Source organism: Hibiscus syriacus, unplaced genomic scaffold (assembly GCF_006381635.1).
Source record: "Hibiscus syriacus cultivar Baekdansim isolate YM2019G1 unplaced genomic scaffold, ASM638163v2 tig00005411_pilon, whole genome shotgun sequence".
NCBI classification, from domain to species: domain Eukaryota; kingdom Viridiplantae; phylum Streptophyta; class Magnoliopsida; order Malvales; family Malvaceae; genus Hibiscus; species Hibiscus syriacus.
The window spans coordinates 508,932-532,263 of record NW_024062057.1 but is presented as its reverse complement, the minus strand read 5'-3'; the positions used below and the strand labels follow the sequence as shown (position 1 = coordinate 532,263).

The 23,332-nt window shown below is 35.2% G+C and overlaps 2 protein-coding genes across 2 annotated transcripts; both read right to left on the bottom strand.

The window, feature by feature from the left end:
- Positions 1 to 3,381: 3,381 nt before the first annotated feature.
- LOC120199358 (uncharacterized protein At4g22758-like) lies at positions 3,382 to 3,978 on the bottom strand. Its single transcript, XM_039200465.1, has 2 exons — positions 3,765 to 3,978; positions 3,382 to 3,678 (listed from the first exon to the last, which is right to left on the bottom strand). Exons 1-2 carry the CDS (start codon positions 3,976 to 3,978, stop codon positions 3,455 to 3,457), a joined length of 438 nt encoding a protein of 145 aa, XP_039056396.1. The 3' UTR covers positions 3,382 to 3,454.
- Positions 3,979 to 22,454: 18,476 nt separating this feature from the next.
- On the bottom strand, positions 22,455 to 22,721 carry LOC120199357 (60S ribosomal protein L13a-4-like). Its single transcript, XM_039200464.1, has one exon. It carries the CDS (start codon positions 22,719 to 22,721, stop codon positions 22,455 to 22,457), a length of 267 nt encoding a protein of 88 aa, XP_039056395.1.
- Positions 22,722 to 23,332: the final 611 nt, after the last annotated feature.

Here is a 23,332-nt window from a genome sequence, read left to right as displayed (position 1 = left end):
ATCTGCCACTGTTTACACTCAGTTGTTTGAGCTTGTTGAGACTGATGTGTGGGGACCAGCAACGATTAAATCTGGTGGTTGGCAATACTATGTTTCATTTGTAGACATGTATAGCAGGAATGTATGGGTGTATTTGTTACGCAATAAATCTGATGTTACTCAAGCGTTTAATTTGTTTCATGCTCTTGTTAAGAATCAGTTTAAAACCAATATTGTAGTCTTGCAGACTGATGGTGGAGGTGAGTATTAGTGATAAGAATAGTGTCTTGCAGTTACAGGAATAAAACACAGAGTTATGTGTCCTCACACGTCGCAACAGAATTGTGTCATTGAACATAAACATCGTCATATAATTTATACAACTTTAACACTTATTGTACAATCGTCAGTTCCTTTTAAATATTGTCATATGTTGTTCTTACTGTAGCTTACTTAATCAACAGATTACCTGTAGACTTACTTGGGGGAATATCACCATTCGAAAAACTTTATGGTAAGGGTCCTGATTATCAGTTTCTTCGGGTTTTTGGGTGTCAGTGTTTTTCGTGCCTTCGACCTTTCAATCGTCATAAGTTTGATTTTAGGTCCAAACCGTGTGTTGTTCTTGGTTACTCACCACAACATCATGGGTGTCAATGTCTTGATAGTGCATGTCGTATCTATATATCTCGACATGTCACATTCAGTGAGAATGTGTTTCCATTTTCATCTGAGCATATAAGTGTTAATAAGGGTGTCAAGCAAGCTTCTTGGGTTGTTCCCTTTCCTAGTAATGAGGTCAATTCAAATGCTCACAAATATGTGGTTATGGTATGTGACAATTCTAGATGTGCTCCTGGCTCCTCAAATACTAATGTGGCAGGTTCGGTCAATACACCTGGTGTGAACCTTGGTCGTGATGATATGTTAAACATGATGGATGCATTGTCAGAATCTATGTCTAGAAATATTGAACAACAGGAAGTTGCTCGAAGTGAACATTGTGTCTTCTGGTGCTGAGCAATGAGATGTTCAAGATGTTCCAGTTGGTGTTCTGGAGCCAAGTGTTTCGGCTAGTCTTGTGCCTGTTGAAAGTAATGGCATGGATATTCATTAGGCTACAAATAGACATCATATGGTTACTCGCAGCAAAGTATGAATTTTCAAACCCAAAGCCTATAATACGATGTTTAATGAAACTCCTTTGAATGTGCAGGATGCTTTACAACATAAACATTGGTGGTGTAGTGGAAACTGAATTCATGGCTTTACTTGACAATGATACATGGAGATTAGTTCCGTTGCCAGCTGATCAAAAATCAATTGGGTGTAAATGGTTGTTTCGTATTAAATACAACTCAGATGATTCTGTTAATCGTTTTAAAGCAAGACTTGTAGCCAAAGGTTACTCTCAAGTTCCATGAAGTGATTTTGTGGATACTTTCAGTCCTGTAGTTCGGTTCTTCACCCTAAATGTTTTGCTTTCTGTTGCTACTTCTCGTGGATGGAAAGTTTATCAAGTTGATGTGAATAATGCCTTTCTCAAAGGGGATTTACAGGAGGAGGTTTATATGAACCGATCATAAGGGTTTGAACAGGTTGGTCCTCATGGTGAGAAGCTGGTGTACAAGCTTCAAAAGGCTCTCTACGGACTTTGACAAGCTCTTCGAAATTGGTTTAATAAAATTTATAACTTTCTGTGTGATTTGAGGTTTTATTCTTTTCGCGCTGATAATTCCTTGTTCATTTATGGTTCAAATGATGATGTTACATAAGTTATTATTTATGTTAATGATATTCTTGTGATAGATTCTTCTGAAAAACATGTTAAAGAAGTTAACAACAGCTTCATGACAGGTTATCTTTAAAATATCTCAGGCTTGTTCATTATTTTTTGGGCATTGAGGTGTTCACACTATAACTAGATTGTTCCTCAGCTAAAGGAAGTATGTGGAAGAGTTATTGGTCAAGTTAATGTGCATACTGCCAAACTAGTGGATACTCCTTTACCTGTCACACCTAAGTTGAGTACAGAGAATGCATGAGCTCCGATGAACGCTCAACAATATCGTAGTGCAGTGGGTGCATTATTGTATTTGGCTAAGGGGTCAAACGTATTCTTCGTTATCTCAAAGGAACATTGGATTATGGACTTTGGTTGACCATGCATCAAGGGCAACTTCAAGTCAAGACTTTTACAGATGCGGATTGGGGTAGTGACTCCGATGATAGACGCTCAATTTCTTCTTATTGTGTTTACTTAGGTAATCATTTGTTGTCGTGGAGTTCTCGCAAGCCGAGGTTAGTGTCTCGATCCACGACCGAGGTAGAATATTGAAGTCTTACTGATACAACGTCTGAGGTTCTATGGATAAAAATTGTTCTTAATGATATGAATGTGGTGTTATCTCAACCTCTTGTTATATGGTGTGATAACACTAGCACTTTTACTATGGCTGTCAATTCTATTCTACATGCCAAAGTTAAGCATGTGGATTTAGATGTGCACTTTATTCGTGAAAAAGTGAAGGGTCAACAGTAGACTGTCAACTATGTTCCAACACACCATCAGATTGCATATGTGTTAACCAAGTCATTTAATTACAACTCAGTTTCAGGAATTTCGATAGAAGCTTAATGTGGTATCGCTGCAAAGTCTTCAGCTGCACAAGGCTTAGTTTGTTTTTTGCTTGGAGAAGTTGGAAAGTGGGGTGAATATTAGGAAATAGATTGTTGCCAGCTGGAGTAGTTGGGTGCTAACCGCTTCTGTTAAGGGTTTGTTTTACGGTTAAGAGTAGTTAAGCCGGTTTTCCTATTGGGTTAAACTTACGGTGTTAATCTGTAAGAAAAAGTCATTGGCTACATAAAAGACCTTCCTAGTCAAGGGCTAGAAATCATCTTAAAACCTACATTTTTTTCCTTTTTCCTTTACTTTCTCTCTGGTTAACTGAGCAGATTAGAGGTTTCAACACTCGTAGAGTTCCCTTCACCTCTCTTTTAAATAAGATTATGATTAGATTTAAAATTTGTAAAAAAAAATGTATAATAAATTTTGGGTTTGTAAATTATTCTGGTTCAATGGATTGTGACAAAACCCAAATTTTAAAACCTTATTCGTGGAGTCATTTCCATGTTTTTTCATACAACTGTACCTATATTTTTATGTTTCTTTCTTCTACTCAGTTCCTGCAATCACGATTGCTGATTCCACCTCATTATAAAACAAACAAGAGCTTTGATTGAGACGCTAATTGTTTAATATATATGTGATGAAAACAACAATATCACCTGCGTTTACAATATACGACGATACAAATGATGGTTAAATAAAAGGGGACCAATCCCAATTATTAAAAAATGGGAGAAACCAATAAAAAAAAAAACATGATAATAAGGTAGTACATATTATCACCGAGATCAAGTTGGTGGTTGTTAGAACAGCATGATAATAGGTTTTCTTATTCTAATATCCTCATCATTTCAAGCAAACCAATACTTTCCATAGCCTACGAGTTCTTCTCATGATTTTGATGAGCTTTCCAGCAATGAGACCCGGTACCAAAACTGCAGGGGAGTTGGGTCTTACCGGATCAATTTCCGAAACAAAAGATGCACCATTGCTGCTATTGCCACTGTTACTCTTTCTAAGATAAAAGCTTCTGCTACCAGAATCCCCGATCGACATTGATTTATCCAAACCTGTAAATAACATGTTTTTTTCTTTTAATTATCAGCAATCAAATGGGGTATCAGAGTGCATTAAAAAGAACCATGAGACTGCTTACTTTCAAGGCTAAAATAAGAATGATGCAGTTCAAGTCCTGAACTTGAGTCAAGCTTTGGGGTTCTCCCTTCTTCCACATACTTGTCTACGACAAGCTTTACAGTGTCATCGACACTGGACCCTAATTTGACCATGGTCCGGACCGGCCCTGGGCTCCCCTCAACTGATACATTGATTACAACCTTTGCATCTTTGTTGTACTTGTAACCATGCATCCCAAACTACACCCCCAAAAAAAAAAGACTTCAGTTTCTGACACAAGTACTGTAATTTCTAAATTAGTTGATTGGATTTTGGCCAAATGAAAATAGTGACATCACATACCTCGAAACCCTGTTTCGAAGAAGAAGAAGAAGAAGGGGAGCATGTAGAAAACAGTTGTAGCTGATTATTTTTTGTTTGTACAGTTAGAGAATTAGTTAATTTGTTTTTGGTTAGTTACAAGTTAGTTAGATGCCTAGTTATTGTATAAATACACTGGCTGTATTATTTTATAATATACAGAAATAAAAGTGAACTTTCCAGTATCCTTGAATTAGTGTTTTAACATGGTATCATTCGGTTCATTTCTGGGCTCTTGGGTTATTGGGCTTCCTTCACGCTAAGTCCATTTTTGTCTCTTGTTTCTGCGCAAGTTTCCCAATTCCTGTATTGCTCTGTGCGTTTCTTCTCTTTCTTTGTTTCTCTTCGCGATGCCTCCACAGGACGCTTTGGAGATTGATTTCACGCACCCCCTGTATTTGCACCCATCCGATACGCCAGGGGCTGTTCTTGTTTCTCACCAACTCACTGGAGTTCATGATTACAGCGTCTGGAGTCGGTCAATGCGCATCTCCCTCCTCGCAAAAAATAAGTTAGGGTTTATTGATGGGGTTTGTCGTCGGTCTGATTTCGTGGAACAACTTCAATCGCAGTGGGATCGTTGCAACGCGATTGTCCTCTCCTGGCTAATTAATTCGGTCAGCAAGGATCTCTCAGCAGTATTGTTTTTCCTCGAGTGCTGCCCTTGTATGGTCCGATTTGAAAGAGTGGTTTGACAAGGTGGATGGTTCTCGGGTTTATTTTCTACATCGAGAAATTGTAACTCTGGTTCAAGGAGATTCTTCGATTTCGTCGTATTTCACAAAATTGAAGCTCCTCTGGGACGAGTATGGTGCTTTGGTACCCCTTCCTTCCTGCGATTGTGACAATGCACAGCAGAATACTGCTAATGCTCTTCAACAACGTTTATTTCAATTCCTAATGGGATTGAATGAATCATATTCTGCTGTGCGTAGCCAGATCCTCCTAATGCAGCCGTTACCAAATGTCAATCAAGCTTATTCGATGCTGGTTCAAGAAGAGTCGCAGCGATCGCATTCTACTGGTATACCTTTGACCCATGATTCAACTGTTTTTTATTCTAATTCTTCTGCATCTTCTGGCAGTACGGGTCGACGCCGATTCAATGGAACTTGTGACCATTGTAAAATTAAAGGTCACAAAAAAGACCAGTGTTACAGATTGATAGGGTTTCCTGCTAATTTCAAGTTTGATCGGAAGAAAGATACTTCCGCTTCTCTTACTGGTAAACTTGAAGATCATGTTCCTTCTCCTGTTCCTCCTGTGTCCACTGCTCCCGTATTTACTCAAGAACAGTACAACCAGATATTGAGTTTGTTGCATCCAGCTCCAGCTTCCGAGTCCTCGGTTAATCTTGTGGGACAAGCTTCAGGTACTCTTTCTTCTATACAGTGGATCTTGGACACTGGTGCTACTGATCATATTACGTTTGAATTCTCTTGCTTGACAAATCCTGTTGCATGTGCTTCTAAAAATAGGTTTGTTCATCTTCCTAATGGTAAAAAAGCCCTCATTACTCATACTGGCTCTTACATCCTTAGCAAAGACCATATTATTCACAATGTTTTGTTTGTCCCTGACTTTAGAAATAACCTTTTGTCTATCACTAAACTAACCAATGAGCTTCAATGTGTTATTTCGTTCTATCCTGCATTTTTTATTTTGCAGGACATCTTCAGTGGAAAGATCAAGGGGATTGGTAAGGAACGTGGAGGTCTCTACTTGCTCGAGTCTTCTTTTGCATCCTCGGGTTTGCCTTTATCTTCTGCTCATGTTTCTTCATTTTTGAATTCTTTGTTTGTCAGTCTGTAAGTCGTCATTCTCCTACTGTTACTGAACTTTGGCATGCTAGACTTGGGCATGCTGCCATTAATAAAATTCACAAGTTGTCTGTTCTTCAGTCAGTTAAGTTTAGTCCTAATGATGTACAACATTGTTCTATATGTCCTATGGCTATACAAACACGTTTGCCATTTCCTTTAAGTACTTCTAGAACCGAACACCTATTTCAATTACTTCACATAGATCTTTGGGGTCCCTATGGAATTTCTACTCATAGTGGACATCGCTATTTTCTTACGGTTGTCGATGATTTTAGTCGTATGACTTGGGTGTTTTTATTACGACTTAAAAGTGATGTTGTTATTCATTTAAAAGCCTTCTTCTTGATGATTAACAATCAATTCTCTACTTCTGTTAAAATAATTCGTAGTGACAATGGATCTGAATTCTTCAATTCAGTTTGTTCCCCTTTGTTTTCTTCTCTTGGCATAATTCATCAGTCGAGTTGTGTTCGTACTCCTCAACAAAATGGGGTAGCTGAGCGTAAGCATAGACATTTACTTGAGGTTGCTCGTGCTTTAAGATTTCATTCTAAAGTTCCTTTAAAGTTTTGGGGTGAATGTGTTCTTGCTGCTTGTTATCTGATAAATAGATTACCCTCCTCTGTTCTATCTTGGCTAACTCCTTTTGAATTGTTATATAAAAAAACCCCTTCCTTATCTCACATTCGTGTGTTTGGTTGTCTTGCCTATGCCACTCAGACACATTTAACTGATAAATTCGCTTCACGAGCCATTCCTTCAGTATTTCTTGGTTATTCTTCTACTAAAAAAGGCTACATTTTATTTGATCTTGAAAAAAAAGTTTTTTTTGTCAATCGTGATGTTGTTTTCCATGAGTCTGTTTTTTCTTTCAGTTTCCCTCAACAGTCTGGTTCTTTCTTTCCTACTCAAACCTATCAAAATGATGATGAATTCTTGGTTCTATCCCAACCTTCTATCTCTCATGATGATCCCTCTTCACCAGTTTTACCAGAATCATCAGAACCTTCTGCTCTTCCATTGCGTAAGTCTTCTCGAGCATCTAGACCTCCTACATGGCTACAAGATTATGTGTGTTCCAACCAGTCTTCCTCTTCTTCTTTCACTTGTAAGTACCCCCTTATTCATAATGTTTCTTATGATCATTTACCTGTTCATACACAACATTTTCTTGCTACCACTTCATCCATTATTGAACCACAATCCTATTCTAAAGCTATTTCTAACCCGGTTTGGATTAAAGCCATGCAAGAAGAAATTCAAGCATTAGAATTCAATGGTACTTGGTCTATAGTGCCTTTGCCTCAAGGAGTGACTCCCATTGGTTGTAAATGGGTTTTCCGTGTCAAATATAAAGCTGATGGCACAATTGAGCGTTTCAAAGCACGTCTTGTGGCTAAAGGTTACAATCAAAAGGAGGGTGTTGATTTTATTGAGACGTTTTCTCCTGTAGCAAAATTAGTCATTGTTAGGACTGTTCTTGCTCTTGCTGCCATGAATGACTGGCCTCTTTTTCAAATGGACGTGCATAACGCTTTTCTGCAAGGCGATCTCTTTGAGGATATATACATGAAGTTGCCTGAGGGTTTTAGCAGCCAGGGGGAGAATATGGTCTGTCGGCTGCAAAAATCTCTCTATGGTTTGAAGCAAGCTTCATGACAGTGGAATTTGAAGCTCACTGAAGCATTGGTAATGGCAGGATATCAGCAGAGTAAGTTTGATTACTCGATGTTCACAAAAAAGGAGGGTGACAGATTGGTGGTAATACTCATTTATGTAGATGATCTTTTGTTAACTGGTAATGATTTAGTCTTAATCAGTGAGTTGAAAGACATGTTAAATTACAGTTTTAAGATGAAAGATTTGGGAGAATTGAAATACTTCTTAGGACTTGAGGTCTTAAGGTCAAAAGAAGGGATTGTGTTAAATCAGAGGAAATATGCTTTAGAATTGCTAAAGGAAACTGGTCTTGAAGGAGTCAAACCAGCCTTGACCCCTTTAGAGCAAAATTTAAAGCTTACCTCCACAGAATATGATGAACATTTACAGCAAAAGGAAGATGAAGTACTGATTGAAGAGAAGTTAATTTTTCAAAGGTTAATTGGAAGGCTAATATACTTAACGCATACTCGGCCAGATATTACATTTTTTGTTCATCATCTTAGTCAGTTTATGCAACAACCGAAGAAAACACATTTAGAGGCAGCATTGAGAATTATCAAGTATTTGAAGAAGGAACCAGGACATGGGATATTGTTGAAGAAAACAAGCAATAATCAACTGTCAGCATACTGTGATTCTGATTGGGCTTCATGCCCTATGTCACGAAAATCAGTTACTGGTTTTTGCATAAAGTTAGGTGATTCTTTGATATCCTGGAAATCAAAGAAACAAAATACAGTGGCAAGATCATCGGCAGAAGCTGAATATCGAAGTATGGCAATGGTTACAGCTGAAATAGTGTGGTTAAATGGCATTTTGAAGGAACTGCAATCTGATATTTTGAGGCCAACAAAGCTGTACAGTGATAGCAAAGCAGCATTACAAATTTCAGCAAATCCAGTATTTCATGAACGGACTAAGCACATTGACATAGATTGCCATTTTGTTAGAGAAAATATACAAGAAGGTCTGATCAAAGCTGAGTATGTATCATCTGCAGAACAGCTTGCTGATATTTTAACTAAAGCACTTGGAATACAACAACACAACTATTTGGTGGGCAAGTTGGGGATGAAAAATGTTTTAATCCCTCAACTTGAGGGGGAGTGTAGAAAACAGTTGTAGCTGATTATTTTTGTTTGTACAGTTAGAGAATTAGTTAATTTGTTTTTGGTTAGTTACAAGTTAGTTAGATGCCTAGTTATTGTATAAATACACTGGCTGTATTATTTTATAATATATAGAAATAAAAGTGAACTTTCCAGTATCCTTGAATTAGTGTTTTAACAGAGCAAAGACCTGACAAAGAAGGAGACGAAGCGAAGACGTCCGTACAAGTTTGAGGCCTAAATAAAGTTCCCCCTTCGATTTCAGACACCAAGAAACCACTCCTGGTTTGTTGATCTTGAGTGGAACTGCTCCAAAGACAGGGCTCCGATGCACATCGCTTCAGGATCCTGCCGTACTTGGACGACCTTTTCAACGATCGACGATGTGAAGGAGGCGTCCGTAGCCGTGGGGTGGGTGATGGATGTAGTAGTTGCGGTCGCCGGCATCTGGGAAGCCGTCGTCTGAGACTCTTATCGGACATACAATGGAAGGTTCTAGGAAAGAGGGAGTGGCCGGTGGAACAGAAAGGGTTGTTGTTGGCCGTTTGCTTGGGAGTTTGGGAGGGTTCAGTTCTTTTTAAGATGTTTCCTATCTTGTCTTGGACTTGGAAGTTGGAATAATGGTATTGTGATTTGTGCCCCCCCCCCCCCCTTATTGCTTCATTTGGGTCCCGGAAGAGGAAGATGTATCTAAATTTTCCATTTGGCAGGTTTATCAAAATTTATTGGAAGGTAATTACATCTACTAATGAATCTTACGCCTAAACAATCATGGAACAAAGAGGTAATATTATGGAAAGCAACCATCAAATTTGGTAACTTCAGTCGCAGTACAGTCATGCTACATAGATGACTAGATCTATGTAATTACTAAAATTTATATATATGATTGAGAAAATTATATTACCCATCACTTAATTATTTATCTCTTTTACTTTTATGGTCAATCTTTTAATTCTATCAATTAGATCACCAACTATTTAATTGTAGCCAATTAAGCTACTTGTCATTAATATTTAATAGAAGTGCTGATGTGGCAGTCAAGCAAAATAATATAATTACACATTCAATCATCAACACTTATATATTCTATTAATTTAATCCTAATTTAAATTAATTTAGTAAATTAATCATCTAATCATATATGATGACACATATCATCATTTGATTGGAGGTTTTTTTTATAATTTTAATTTATTTAATATATATATATATATATATATATATATATATAATATATATATATATATATAATAATATTTGAAACTAGTTAATGGGACAAGAGAGGATTTGAAACTATGTCCTAAAGTATGCTGAGCGTGCAATTATCACTGAGCCAAACATTTTATTTATGATGTGGTTTACACAATTTTATATTAACCTATATTCTGGTTCTTGCCAGAAAAATAAAGAAAATATTAGTTGTTAAGGTATTTGAACTTAGACAAACTTCATAATTAGGCAACACCACTAAATTAAATCTATTCTTTGATTCAAATGTGGATAAATTTTATATATACTTTAAAGGAAAAACCATATAAATGACCACCCAACTATGGACTTGGTCTCGAAATGATCACCATTTTCAAATTTACATCAATATGACCACTTATTTATTTAAATGGTTTCAATATAACCACCTACTGTTAACATTTAACGGAAGTGATTACGGGCAATTAACAAAATTGGTATAACCAGGGCACGGGGTCCTTGTAAAGTTATGTATTCGCAGTGTTGACACCCTTCTTTGTTTTCTTCCATTTTGGTCACTACTTGTACATGTTTGTTTCCTTGGATTTTCAGTTGATGCAATTTGATCATATTCTGTTTTTAATATCTCTAATGCCTTAATTTGAGCATTAACTTTAAAATATTTTATTCTAGTCATGCATTAAATTTATAGATTAAATCCCCTAGATTTTAGAATTAATCATTGAGTCAATTGTCACACTTGTTATCAAGATAATGCATATGTTATATAAATTGTTCAAAAAATCTAGATTAAATCCCCTAGATTTTAGACTTAAATCTAAGCCAATTGAGAATATGATAACACTTAAATTTCTAAAAAAAAATCTAATATATTATTATAATTAGTTTAAGATTTTAATATGTTAAATTAAATTTATTTATTTATTTTATATTTATTTATTAATGATTATATATATATATATATATATATATATATATGAAATTATATTTAAAACTAAATTAAAAATTTATTTAACATACCCGAACTCACAAGAATAATTTAAAATCAAAAGATCAATTTATAATTTGAATCTTAAATATTTTTCTTGTAATTATAATTAAATTATTTGTTAATGATTTAATATATATAATCATTAAAAAATAAATATGAAATTATTTTTTCTGCCTAAACTTGAACAAGTTATATAACATATGTATTATCTCAATAACAAATGTAAGAATTAGCTTAGTGGTTAAGGAATGTGTAGGTTACCCTTACGACCCAAGTTGGATTCCCTTAGGTGTCAAAACTCATCTTCATTAATCAGATTGTGACATGTCACAATTTGATTGGATAAATAAATTTATTAAATAAAATTGAAATTAGGACCTAATTAGAAATTAAGAAATAAATTTAATCTTGGTGATCAAATTGATTAGTCCTAAAATCTAGGGGATTTCATATATAAATTTATTATATGACTAGAATAAAAGATTTTATAGTTAATGCTCAAATTAAGGCATTAGACAAATTAAAAACAGAATTATCATCAAATCACATTAAATGAAAATCCAAGGAAACAAATCATATACAAGTAGTGACAAAAAATGGAAGAAAACAAAAAAGGGTTCCATCACTCCAAATATGTAACTTTACAAGGATTCACACCCTAATTATATAAATTTTATTAACTGCCACGTAAACACTTTCATTAAATGTTAACGGCAGGTGACTATATTGAAACATTTTAAATAGCTCAGTGGTCATATTGACGCAAATTTAAAAATGGCGGTCATTTTGAGACCAAGCCCATAGTTGGGTTGTCATTTATGTAGGTTACCCTACTTTAAATTCAAGCTAATATAGGATTAAATATAAAAATAAATTAAAGATTTTTATATTTTAAATTAAATTTAATATCTCCTCTTTCAAGAAATACATATCAATTTATCATAAAATTATTTTGTCGTTTTATTATCAATCTTATCAAATACAAATATATCCCGATAGACTGTATAAATAATTATCTTGAAGTCTTAATCATTTTAAATTGACCTATTCATCATTACTTATTAAAAAAGTTTTAATTTTTACATTTGAAAATTAGTCTTTAGAGTCAATATTGTATTTTTAATATTTATTTGTTATCGTATGATGTGTTTATTTTATAATTTATACACTTATAACGATTAGATAAAGAAATACACTTGAAAACTATTTATAAATTCAAATGTAAAAGTTAAAATCATTGAATAAAAAAGTTTCATATAAGAAGTAGAGAAAATAACCTCAGTGACCGAAAATGCCTTATAATATATGATTTTAACCTTTTTTTTTTGGATTTGCGAAAATGACCAACAAATTTGCATCGCGATCTCCAATTTCGCAACCCAGAAGTCAAATTCGCAACATATAAGTCAAATTCGCAACGCGATAATCAAATTCGCAACGCGAATCTGTAAATCGCAACACAAAAGTCAAATTTGCAACGCGATAGTCAAATTCGCAACGCAATAGTCAAATTCGCAACACTGAATTTCAAATTCGCAACTCGATTTTCGAATTCGCAACACGAATTTAATTTCGCAACAGGTTTTAGTTTTGTAACAAAAATATTTTGGGTATATAACTACGTAGTAGCAGCAACTCATAACCTAAATCCCTAAATCGCAACTCATTCCATCTCCATCTATCACTATCTCCGGCGACATCCGTTCCTATATCCAACGACATCATTCCCCATCTCTAATTTTTTTTTTACATAATTTTATTTCTATATAATTTTTTCAATGATTTCTCTCCCAAATTATCAACTATCAACTTAATAAAGGTATGTTTTTCTCTAAGTTAGTGATGATATGTAGTTTATAGCTCGTTTGTTTAGTAAATTAATTTACAATTTGTAGAATGAAATCATCTAATGTTGATCATGTTTGGATAGATTTGTGTTTTGGAGGGTCATGGGAGAATGTTCATGGTGTTTTACAATATGTGTCTTTACCCATGAATCTTCAACTAAAACTGTCATTAAAAAAGTTAACTTATGAAACTCTAATGTTATGTGTTGCAAAGAAATTGAATTTAGAGCCTCTAAGTGGATTTAGGCTATTTTATCAGAGAAAAGGTAAAGTTTATTTGTTAACCGACAATGAAGATGTTGAACGATTCATTGTTTACATTAGTGTTTCGCAAGAATATGAGCTTACATTGTATGTTGTTGAACCTAGAAGTAGTGAAGTTGGGTTAGTAGCGGGTAGTAATCAACTAAGTTCTTCAACCCCAATTTATGGTGCTCACAATGTACAACGTTGTTATCAATCTCAAAATTTAATGGTTCCACCACAATTTGATCACCAAGAAAATTTTGTTTCACCACATTTCCAATACCAAACACAATATCAAAACTCAATCTCAAAACCCACAACCTTTTCCTAATCCAAATCACAATCAACTTTCAGCACCAAATTCCGATTTTCGTATTGACCAGTTAGATGATTATGAGCCAACAGAAAAAATTGTGAGTACTAGTCAGTATTCAAAATTTGATCTTGGTCAATACCCGAACTTTGATCTTGGTCAATACTCGGATTTTGATGATGTTTCAGAAGAAGAAACAGACCCTGCATGTAATGATTTTGATATTGGTCAATACCCGAATTTTGATGATGAAACAGCCGCTGCCGAGGAAGATGTTGTTGATGATAATGAGGAGGAAGTTACGACTATGAATGAAAATATTGAACATTTATTCTGTAATTCATATAACCCTGAAGAAGAAAAAGAAGAAAGAATAAGTCCCCGAAGAAAATAAAAAGAAGAAAATGCCACGGGAGTATAACTGGAATAAGTCAAAATTACTTCAGATACCGGAAGAAGAGTTGGTAAAGATAGCAGTTGATTGTTACACAAAAGTTATTCGTATCAAGAAAGATGATTGTTTTGATATAAAGGAAGACTTGAGGATAGCTTTGTATACGAAATGTTTGGAAGATGGCTATCAACTAAAAGTTAACAAATCAAGCAAAGATCGTTTCGAAACAAAGTGTATGATTGACAAAAACTGTACGTGGCGTATGATTGCAAAGAGGATAAAAGATTACGAAATGTTTCAAGTTAGGACTTTTATTGATAAACATACATGTTCAAGAACCCAAGTTTTTCCTCACCATAGACAGGCAAACAAAAAGGTGTTGGGTGGTTTTCTGGCTGAGTTAATGTTTTTGAATGGAATGGTATATCAGGGACATGAAATTATGACTGACATGAATGCTCGGTTCAAGATTAGTATCTCATATTCTCAAGCTTGTAGAGCCAAATGTTATGCCTTGGAATTGTTGAGGGGTCGCCAGAAGCATCGTTTGCCCAACTGTCAGCTTATTGTCACAATTTAAAGCTGAAAAATCTTGAGTCGGTAACTCATATAAAAAAAGATAGAGATGGATGCTTTGAGTTGCTGTTTATCACCGTTGGTGCTGCGGTTAGTAAATCATTATAATTTTGTTGACTCGTTTTTGTTAGTTGCATGCATTTCACATTTAAATGATTATATTTCTTGTGTATATGATTTTGTAGATTCTTTCACTTATTACTTGCATGCGCCCAGTTATATAGTTGACGAAGCACATTTGAAAGGTCGATACCTTGGAGTAAACTTATTAGCAATAGCCATGGATGCTAATAATAGGATACTGCCAATAGTTTACGAGGTTGGCAAATCTAAAACCTTTGATTCATGGATATGGTTTATGGGGCATCTTAGGGATTGCATAGGTCCTATTAGCAATCTGACAATCATATCCGATAGGGCAAACTCAATTGACAACGCTGTTAGAACGTGTTTCCCAGATGCTTTTCATAGACTTTGTGGTGTTCATTTGTACAGAAATCTAAAATCAAGGTCTGCTGGTATAAAAAATCATAAATTGACATACTGGAAGGTTGTAAAAGCTTATCGGGAAGTGGATTTTAATAAGCATATAAATTGTTTAATACATGTTTTGCCTTAATGTGGTCAAACACTAGAAGATGTCGGGTTTGAAAGATGGTCAAGAGTACATCAACTTGGAGCAAGATATGATTTCATGACGTCTAATAGTGCAGAATCAATCAACGCTCTAAGTCTTCATTCCCGGAAATTACCCATTACTATGTTAATGGAGTTTTTTCGAGCCTCTATTCAACAGTGGTACTACAAGAAAAGAAACCATGCAGGTATTATTTCTTTAAATTCGTAACTTTTCATATTTAATATATTTTACTAAGTATTATTTATTTAAATTTACAGGAACATTGGAACGCCGTGTTACACCATGGACTGAAAAAAAGATAACGAAACGTGTTGTGAAGTCAATTTCATGGAGAGTTAAACCATGTTCAAACACTTTGTTTGAAGTATTGGATAATAACTTAAATGAGGTTGTCGATCTAAATGCAAAGACGTGTAGTTGTAAGAAATGACAAACATCTGGTTATTCGTGTGGCCATGTTATAAAAGTTGCTCTTCATCTAAACCAAGATGATTCAAGTGCATACGTTATGGATTGCTACACTACAGAAGTATATCAACAGACTTATGCCGAGATTGTCTACCCTATTCCACATCCTTCTGAGTGGGACATACCAGATGACTTACAAACATTTTTGCCAGTAGTCATGGACAGCAGGCTACCTGGCCGACCAAAAAATCACGATCGTATACCGTCTAAGGGTGAAGAGAAAAGGATATCGACATGTAGTCGGTGCAAGTAAAGTGGTCATACAAGGTTGACCTGTAGATCACCAGTGCCATCACAATCATCTTTTCCTCTACCAAAATATGGATCCTCATCAAAATCCAAAGCTCATATGGTGCCAAGCAAAAGGAAATCAAAATCGAAATCACAACCGGCTTCACCTTTTGGGACTTATTAACTTAGGTGATTTTTAAATGTAAACGTTGTATTATGTGTATTTTATGTGTGAATGCATACATTTTCAGTTAGACATTCATTAGTAACTTGAGTTTGAACATTGTTATGATCTGTTCAGTTGTTATCACTTATCAGATTGTTGTCTGTTATCATTTTGAAGGTTTTTCCTTGAATTCACAACGCGAAAGTCAAATTCGCAACGCGAAATCGCAAACCGAAAATCACAACACGAATTTGACTTTCGCGTTGCGAATTTACCTTTTGCGTTGCGAATTTGTACCTTCAACATGTCTTTTTTGCCTTCAACATAATGCAGATTGAATTTAAAACAACAAATAAACTTTTACAAATCAATTAAACAAGCAAAAAAATAATTCTTATTTACACATAAAATTAAACAAATCAACTTTTACAAATCAATTAAACAAGCAAAAAATAATTCTTATTTCCTCATCAATTAAACAAATCAACTTTCAATGTAAAATTCAATTAAACAAGCAAAAAAAGTGTACCCCAGACTGTTATTTATGCACAAATACATCAATTTCACGCAGCACACTTCAGGATTAACCTGCAGAAACCAAACATTTGCTCAAACAACACTTTCTATACATCTAAAACTAACAAACAGCAAATTTCTGAATTCTAGGTACTTAACCAAATATTTTCAAACCAATTAAAGAGTATATATGTTAACAACACTTGCTAAAACTTACCAATTGTTTATGCACACTTTTAGCACGTGGATGCAGGTAGGCAGCGTCTCACATATATCGATCTAGCCATAAAATACCAAAACCACAAGCCTACTGCACCTCTATCTCTATCTGTGGGAGGTAGAAACTGTTTACTTCCTGTCGTCAAACATTCCAAGCACATGCATACGAGAGGACCACAATCCCCTCTGGCTCCCTATGTTTGTTGTGGCGCAGTCTCGTCTCTGATCATTGTAACTTTGAACTTCTTTGGCTTCTTGTTTCCAGAATTAGTCCAATAATCAATCGCAGCCAAGTGTTTAGCCAAATGAGCGCTCCATCCCTTTGTAATAATATCTCTCAAATCAGACAATGGTATGTAATTCAACATGCTGTCACATATAATTGTCTTCAAGGATGGGAGCTGAAGCTCGGCGAGAAGCCAATGACGACGTTCCAAAACAGGGATAAATACCTGCAATCATAAATAATTGCGCACATCAAATAAAAATTGTGAACACCTTTAAAATATTCAAAAAATAAATACTAACCTTATCGACCTCCCACCATGCATGATAAAGTTTAGCTTTTCCATTACCCAATGTATATGAAGAATCTCTCGGATCCTTCAAGTGAGCTACGTGAAAAGACGTCGGCATGATAGTTCATCGAGTATTTTTTATTTTCTTCAATTTCCTTATTACTAGAAGACGTGACACCCATGCATCAATATGTTGTTTTATAAAAAAAATACATATATTAGTGAATTTATTAATAAATTTAAAAAAATTAATCAAAATGCAATATAAAAAGAATATAAGACTTACCCCCCTTCGAAATAGCCATTATCTTCAACCCCTAATAAAATACCCCACCAAGACCGATCAAGAAACAAATGTATAACATCGTCGAGTTTGCATATGTCAGAATAACACCCCTGGCTCCGCTCATGTAGATAAAAATCAATTGCGGTCTTAGCCCAAAGGGTATTATCCGTAATTGTGTCTGGTAGTGTTTTCCTCTCCTCCTGAGGAATGGTACTGACCGGTAACTCATACGAAAGACAACACACATCCATCATATCGGGCACGGGAGGGGGTTTATCAATATGTCGACAAATGACGTGTTATGAATCGGGCTCTTGAACGGTGGGAGGGACCCATTGAACGATGATAGAGGCCTCTTGAACGGTGGGAGGGGTCTCTTAAACGATGAGAGGAGCCTCCTGAATGATAGAAGGTACCTCTTAAACGATGACAGGTGAATCGGGCTTCTTCTTACGGAGTCTTAGCACTAGTGGGGTGAAAGAAGCCGTAATGGCACGTGCACGACGTCTGATGCGTGAACCCCATCGTACAAGAAAAACCCAACGTAAAGCATCTACCTTATCGAGCCGCTGAAAATAAATTAATACATAAATCAGTAAATAAATAAATAAATAATGCTGAAAAAATATTATTTGCAATTTTAGTATAGTATTAAACAAATTTACCTCATTGTGTAGAGTATGAACCTCATTTTGCAACGATGAAACAATCTCACGTAGAGCGGCTACCTCATCACGTAAAATAGATACCTCATCATGTAGCGCATCATTGTCATCGCGTAAAACATCCACCTCACCACGTAAAGACCGTACCTCATCACACCATGCACCATTGTCTTCACGTAAAGTACCGACCTCATGACTCAAAGCACCGACCTCATCACGTAACTCATCCCATGGAGGTGGAGAACAGGGAGATAAATGTCGTAGCCTCTTTGCCGGTCGCCTATCATGAGGTGATGGTGGAGAAGAGGCTCGATGATGTGATGGAATAGGTGATGGTGGAGGTGGAGAAGAGGCTCGATCAGGTGATGGCTCCGAGTGTCGAGCTGTAGAATCGGCCCATCAGGTGATGGCTCTAGAAGTAGGGGGTGCTCATCATCCGTCCCATCAAAAAATTGCTTACTAACTTGCCACCAATCAGTGGCAAGCTCAGCCTCTGTGGGTGTCAGCCTCTGTAATGGATAGTTGGCCTCCTAACAATATAAAAGCTCAAACAAAGTTAAACGTGTACTAGTAATAACTTGTTTAACTATATGGTATTATTTGTGTGTTAACTTACATCATTCATCATCGTATATGGTAGTAACTCTTCCCAATCCAACATGCGGATCCTCTTCCAGGTAATAGCCCTAGGAATATCATTTGAATTTTTTATCGCATATGTCTGCATGTTGGGAAATGCCTCAAATATCCAAATCTACAAACAATATAATACACAAACATCAGTAATTGTTAAATAATTAATTATAAATTTGGAAACATTATATAGAAATTCTAACCTTAAAGGCCCAGCTAAAACCTACCAAAGTTTATTTAGAACCATCGCCCCGCAAACTTTTTCGCTCCTCAAAGGCAGACGACAACTTCTTCCAGGTAGCTTTTCATAGATATGAACCCCACAGAAATAGGTTCCATGCATTTAGGTCCTCTACCAATAATATTAGGTCCTCAGAAATAGGTTGTCTTCCCTCTTTGCCTAAAAAACCGACATACAAAAGTAATAAATGGCATACTCGGACAACATCAAGGTCATCCATCTGAGTAAAACCATCTTTAACAAATAATCTCTTCAAGTCGTCGACGTGTATACTCGGCTTTGACTTTGCCAGATCAGGAAAAACCCGAGATAACCATGATGGGCGGGAGATATGACTAGTGTACCGGGTTACTTCATCGTGTCCGAAGCGTAGACCAGTGATTAAGCAAAACTCCTCCCGCCCAAAACAAGTATACAGCGGAGGAAAATGAAACCATATCTCTTCATCACCACGTTGTATCTTCTCGGGTAGACCGTTAGTCATGGTTTGAAGAAATAAATGTGTCAACATAGCATCTCCACTCGAATGTTGTACTTTCAGCCATGGCCCTTTGTAGAGGTGTAAGCGTCGACGTAATTTTAGTGGCTAGGCTTAATTTATTCCTTAAGGTCAATTGAGCCGAAAAATATTTCTACAAAAACAATAAACATACCAAGTTAGATATACCAAAAACTACAAATTATACACTATAAACATACATGATATTAAATAGTGAAAACAAAGCCAAATATGTTTCAAAATAGCACGGAATTCACCCAAGTCATTATTCCATCATAGTTCACAAAATGCATCAGAAACTTATATAAACATAAAATGACAACATATAGGTTTACTACAGGTTTAAGGATAACATAAAGAGCAGTAGTTTATTCTTGAAACTTAAATTAGCGACACTGTGAAGTTAGTATTTGTCTTTGTTTTTTTGTGTTGCTATTTTCTCGTTGCGAATTTAAGTTTCAGAAACTACTCTTATTTTGCAAATTGAAACTTGAATGAATTGCATTACTTCAACCAAAAAACAAAGACAAATACTAACTTCACAGGGTTAAAGACTAAACAGTTTAGCAGTATTGGCAGCAACCGAATGAATTTACTAAGCAATCTCAGTGAAATGGTTAATCTATATATATTGAAATTACTAGTAAATTTATCATCAACATAAGAAAAATCTAATAATAATACAAAATTTTCAAAATAAAAATAAGATATTAAAAAAACTAACCCTCGGTGGTTGATTTTCCATTTCTGACCGTGAATGGTTGTGAGGGTTGCTTTAAGAGAAGAAGATAGACAGATTTCGTCGGAGATGGGGACGGATTTCATCGGAGATGGAGACAGATGTCGTCGTAGAGAGTGAGAAATGGAGATGAGATTGAGTTGTGATTTAGGGTTTTAGGTTATGATTTACGATAATACTGTTTACATTTGTGTTGCAAAATTAATATTGTGTTTCGAATTCGAAAATAAAATAAAATTCGCGTTGCGAAAATAAACGCGCTTTGCGAATTTGACTTTCGCGTTGTGAATTTGACTATCGCGTTGCGAATTTGAGTTTTGTGTTACGAATTTGAAATTCAGTGTTGCGAATTTGACTATCGCGTTGCGAATTTGATTTCTGTGTTACGAATTTGACTTCTGTTTTACGATTTACAAATTCGCGTTGCGATTTACAAATTCGCGTTGTGATTTACAGATTCGCGTTGCGAATTTGACTTCAGTGTTGCGAATTTGACTATCGTGTTGCAAATTTGACTATCGCGTTGTGAATTTGACTATTGCGTTGCGAATTTGACTTCTGTGTTGCGATTTATATATTCGCGTTGCGAATTTGGAAACTGGGTTACGAAATTGGAGTTCGCGTTGCGAATTTGTTGGTCATTTTTGTAAATCCAAAAAAAGTTGGTTAAAATCGTATATTATAAGGCATTTTCGATAACTGAGGTTATTTTCTCTAAGAAGTAACTATTAAATTTTGCTTCAATGGTACTGATATCGTCTAATCATATAGTTTGAACCTAAGCATAGGTTCAGGTTCAAGTCCCTAAGTAAATAGTTTTTTTCCCTCTGTTATTAACTACAGTATAGTTTATATATAAAAAACTTAAAGATGTTTATTTGATAATAATTGAAGTAGAGAGTTGTTTTTTGCTGAAAGAAAGAAAAGGGGGCAATTCATAGTTTACATTGTGTCGAAACGGTTTTTTTTCTTGAAGGTGAGCGAGATTTTAAAAAACCACACCAAATTTTAATTATCTTCTTTTTGATTGATTTTTATTAAAAACTGAATATGATTTAAAAAACCTCTCATTTCAAAAATTTAAAAATTCCATCACGATAAAAATATAGGTTCGAAGAGTCACCACCAATCCTTGATTAGGGTATGATTGGGCACCCAAAAATGTTGTTATTTTAAATAAAAATTAATTTTAATTAAAACAACAAATTGAGGTATGAGTTACCAGAAAATGAGTTCGGGAGTCGATTACGCGTGGGGAAGGATTAGCACCCCCACAGCGCCCTAAATCGGTACCTAGTCGATTAATTAATGTCTTTGCAACGAATTTTACACGTTCATCTTTAATTTAATTTTTAACCCCTTAAAACAACAAAAATGCGAGTTCTATATTATTCAAAAGTAACAAAATAAGTTAAATTAGGATTATCAAGCCATTAGAATGATAAAGAATATTCGATTATTTAAAAATATCGAGACCAGATCTTTAGGTGAGTTCTAACGACCTTTTCTCGAAAAATTTAAATAGTTGAATATTTTCTTTTCTTTCATTCCCAAATTTTAAGGTGACGAACCATTTTTTAAAGTGTCAATAACATGATACGCTTTTAATTTAAAATCGTCGAAAACAACCATCTAGTGAATTAAGAAAAGTCATTCCAACAATTTTAAATTAAAAGTGTATTGCCCTTAATCAAATTATGTAATTAGGATGAGTTGCAATATGAGGTTAACATGCATATAAATCAACTATGAAAACTTTAAAATTACATGCAAGTACATACATAAAACTTCGAGGTAAACTTATAAACATCTTAACATAACATTCATGGATATTTTCCATATCAACAAATTAATTAATTAATTATACACAATTAAATACATTGTAGTTAAAAAATGTTCACGGAATTAACATACACATATATTTATTATAATGTGAAGTACATGTATAATACGAAATAAATTATATGCACTACATGTATTTAAATATATTTTATAAGCATCTTAAGTCACATGAAAACAACAAAAGAAATAAGTCATGACACGGAAAAATGCAAAAGATTAAAATATAAATTAACATGATTACTAATATTGAAAATTCGAATGTACCCTTTTGCTAAATAATCCGAAACTATAACTGAACCTAAATATGGAAAATGACAAAATCATGAAAAATACAAAGGGATAAATTCGAAAACAATCCTTATTAATGATTAAAGTGAAATAAACGATAAAATTAGAAGGATCAAAAACTAATCTTACCTCTAAGTTTCGGTGGCTAAAAGATAATTAACCCAAAAGTTTTATATAAAACCTAACTTTAAAAACTAAACCTAGACTAAACTTATACCTAAACTCTCACACACAGCCGCAATCTCTCTTCTCCCTCCTATTCTTCTCCAGCTCCCTTATGGTATCGTAATGATTCCATCCAACCTCTGATGAAAAATGACCCGACAAGTTAATCTTATCATACGGGGCAGGAACACCCTCATAGGCCTTCAAACGAGCAAGGGCAGTTGCACCACGCGTGGTCTTATGCGATATCATTCCACGAACGGTGCGCAAGAATATTTTGGCAGGGGCACGGAAATGGATAGGGCCATGAGAAGGCTTGGTGTTCATACGTTAATGGAGGAATCTCATGTACTTCATCTTCTGGCGGACGAATCCGCCGGACATATAGATTTCCTCGCATCTGACAACGACGACTTTCTGGCCGTTGAGCAGCTCCTTGGCAACGATGGACACCAAACGACCGAGTATGTGGTGGCGGGCCTCGACTACCACTTTCTTCGCACATAGTCCTCATCCGGACACCATTGTCTTTACCTTAATGGTGTTTTCCCCCTAATTCTCTCTCTCTCGTTCACTCTCGACCGAGACTCCAAAATAAACAAACCCCTAGCAAATCGGTGTGAGCCACTGCATGCTTTCCGCCTTTGTTCTATACCTCAAATCGGACTCCCAATATAACATCGATCTCCTATAAACCTAACAGACTCTTGACATTTCTCTTGACTCCAGACAAGGCCATAAATGGTGAAACCCTTAAGACCTAAGTAACATAAGGCTTCTCTTTTCCTTCTACTATTTTGATTAAAAATATTTATTTACTAATCTCAACTCTTCTTTTCCTACAATGAAATCAGAATGGCAATGAAATGGAGTCAACACGACTCCATCTGAGTTTGCACAACACAAGTAAATATCCAATCCATATATATTTTCTATTG

What these genes read in the sequence shown, in the direction of transcription:
- LOC120199358 (XM_039200465.1), bottom strand. Translation starts at nt 3,978, where the DNA reads ATGCATGGTTACAAGTACAACAAAGATGCAAAGGTTGTAATCAATGTA. An exon ending in TTCTTATTTTAGCCTTGAAA is followed by an intron (nt 3,679 to 3,764) that starts GTAAGCAGTCTC and finishes TGTTATTTACAG; the next exon opens with GTTTGGATAAATCAATGTCG.
- LOC120199357 (XM_039200464.1), bottom strand. Translation starts at nt 22,721, where the DNA reads ATGAACACCAAGCCTTCTCATGGCCCTATCCATTTCCGTGCCCCTGCC.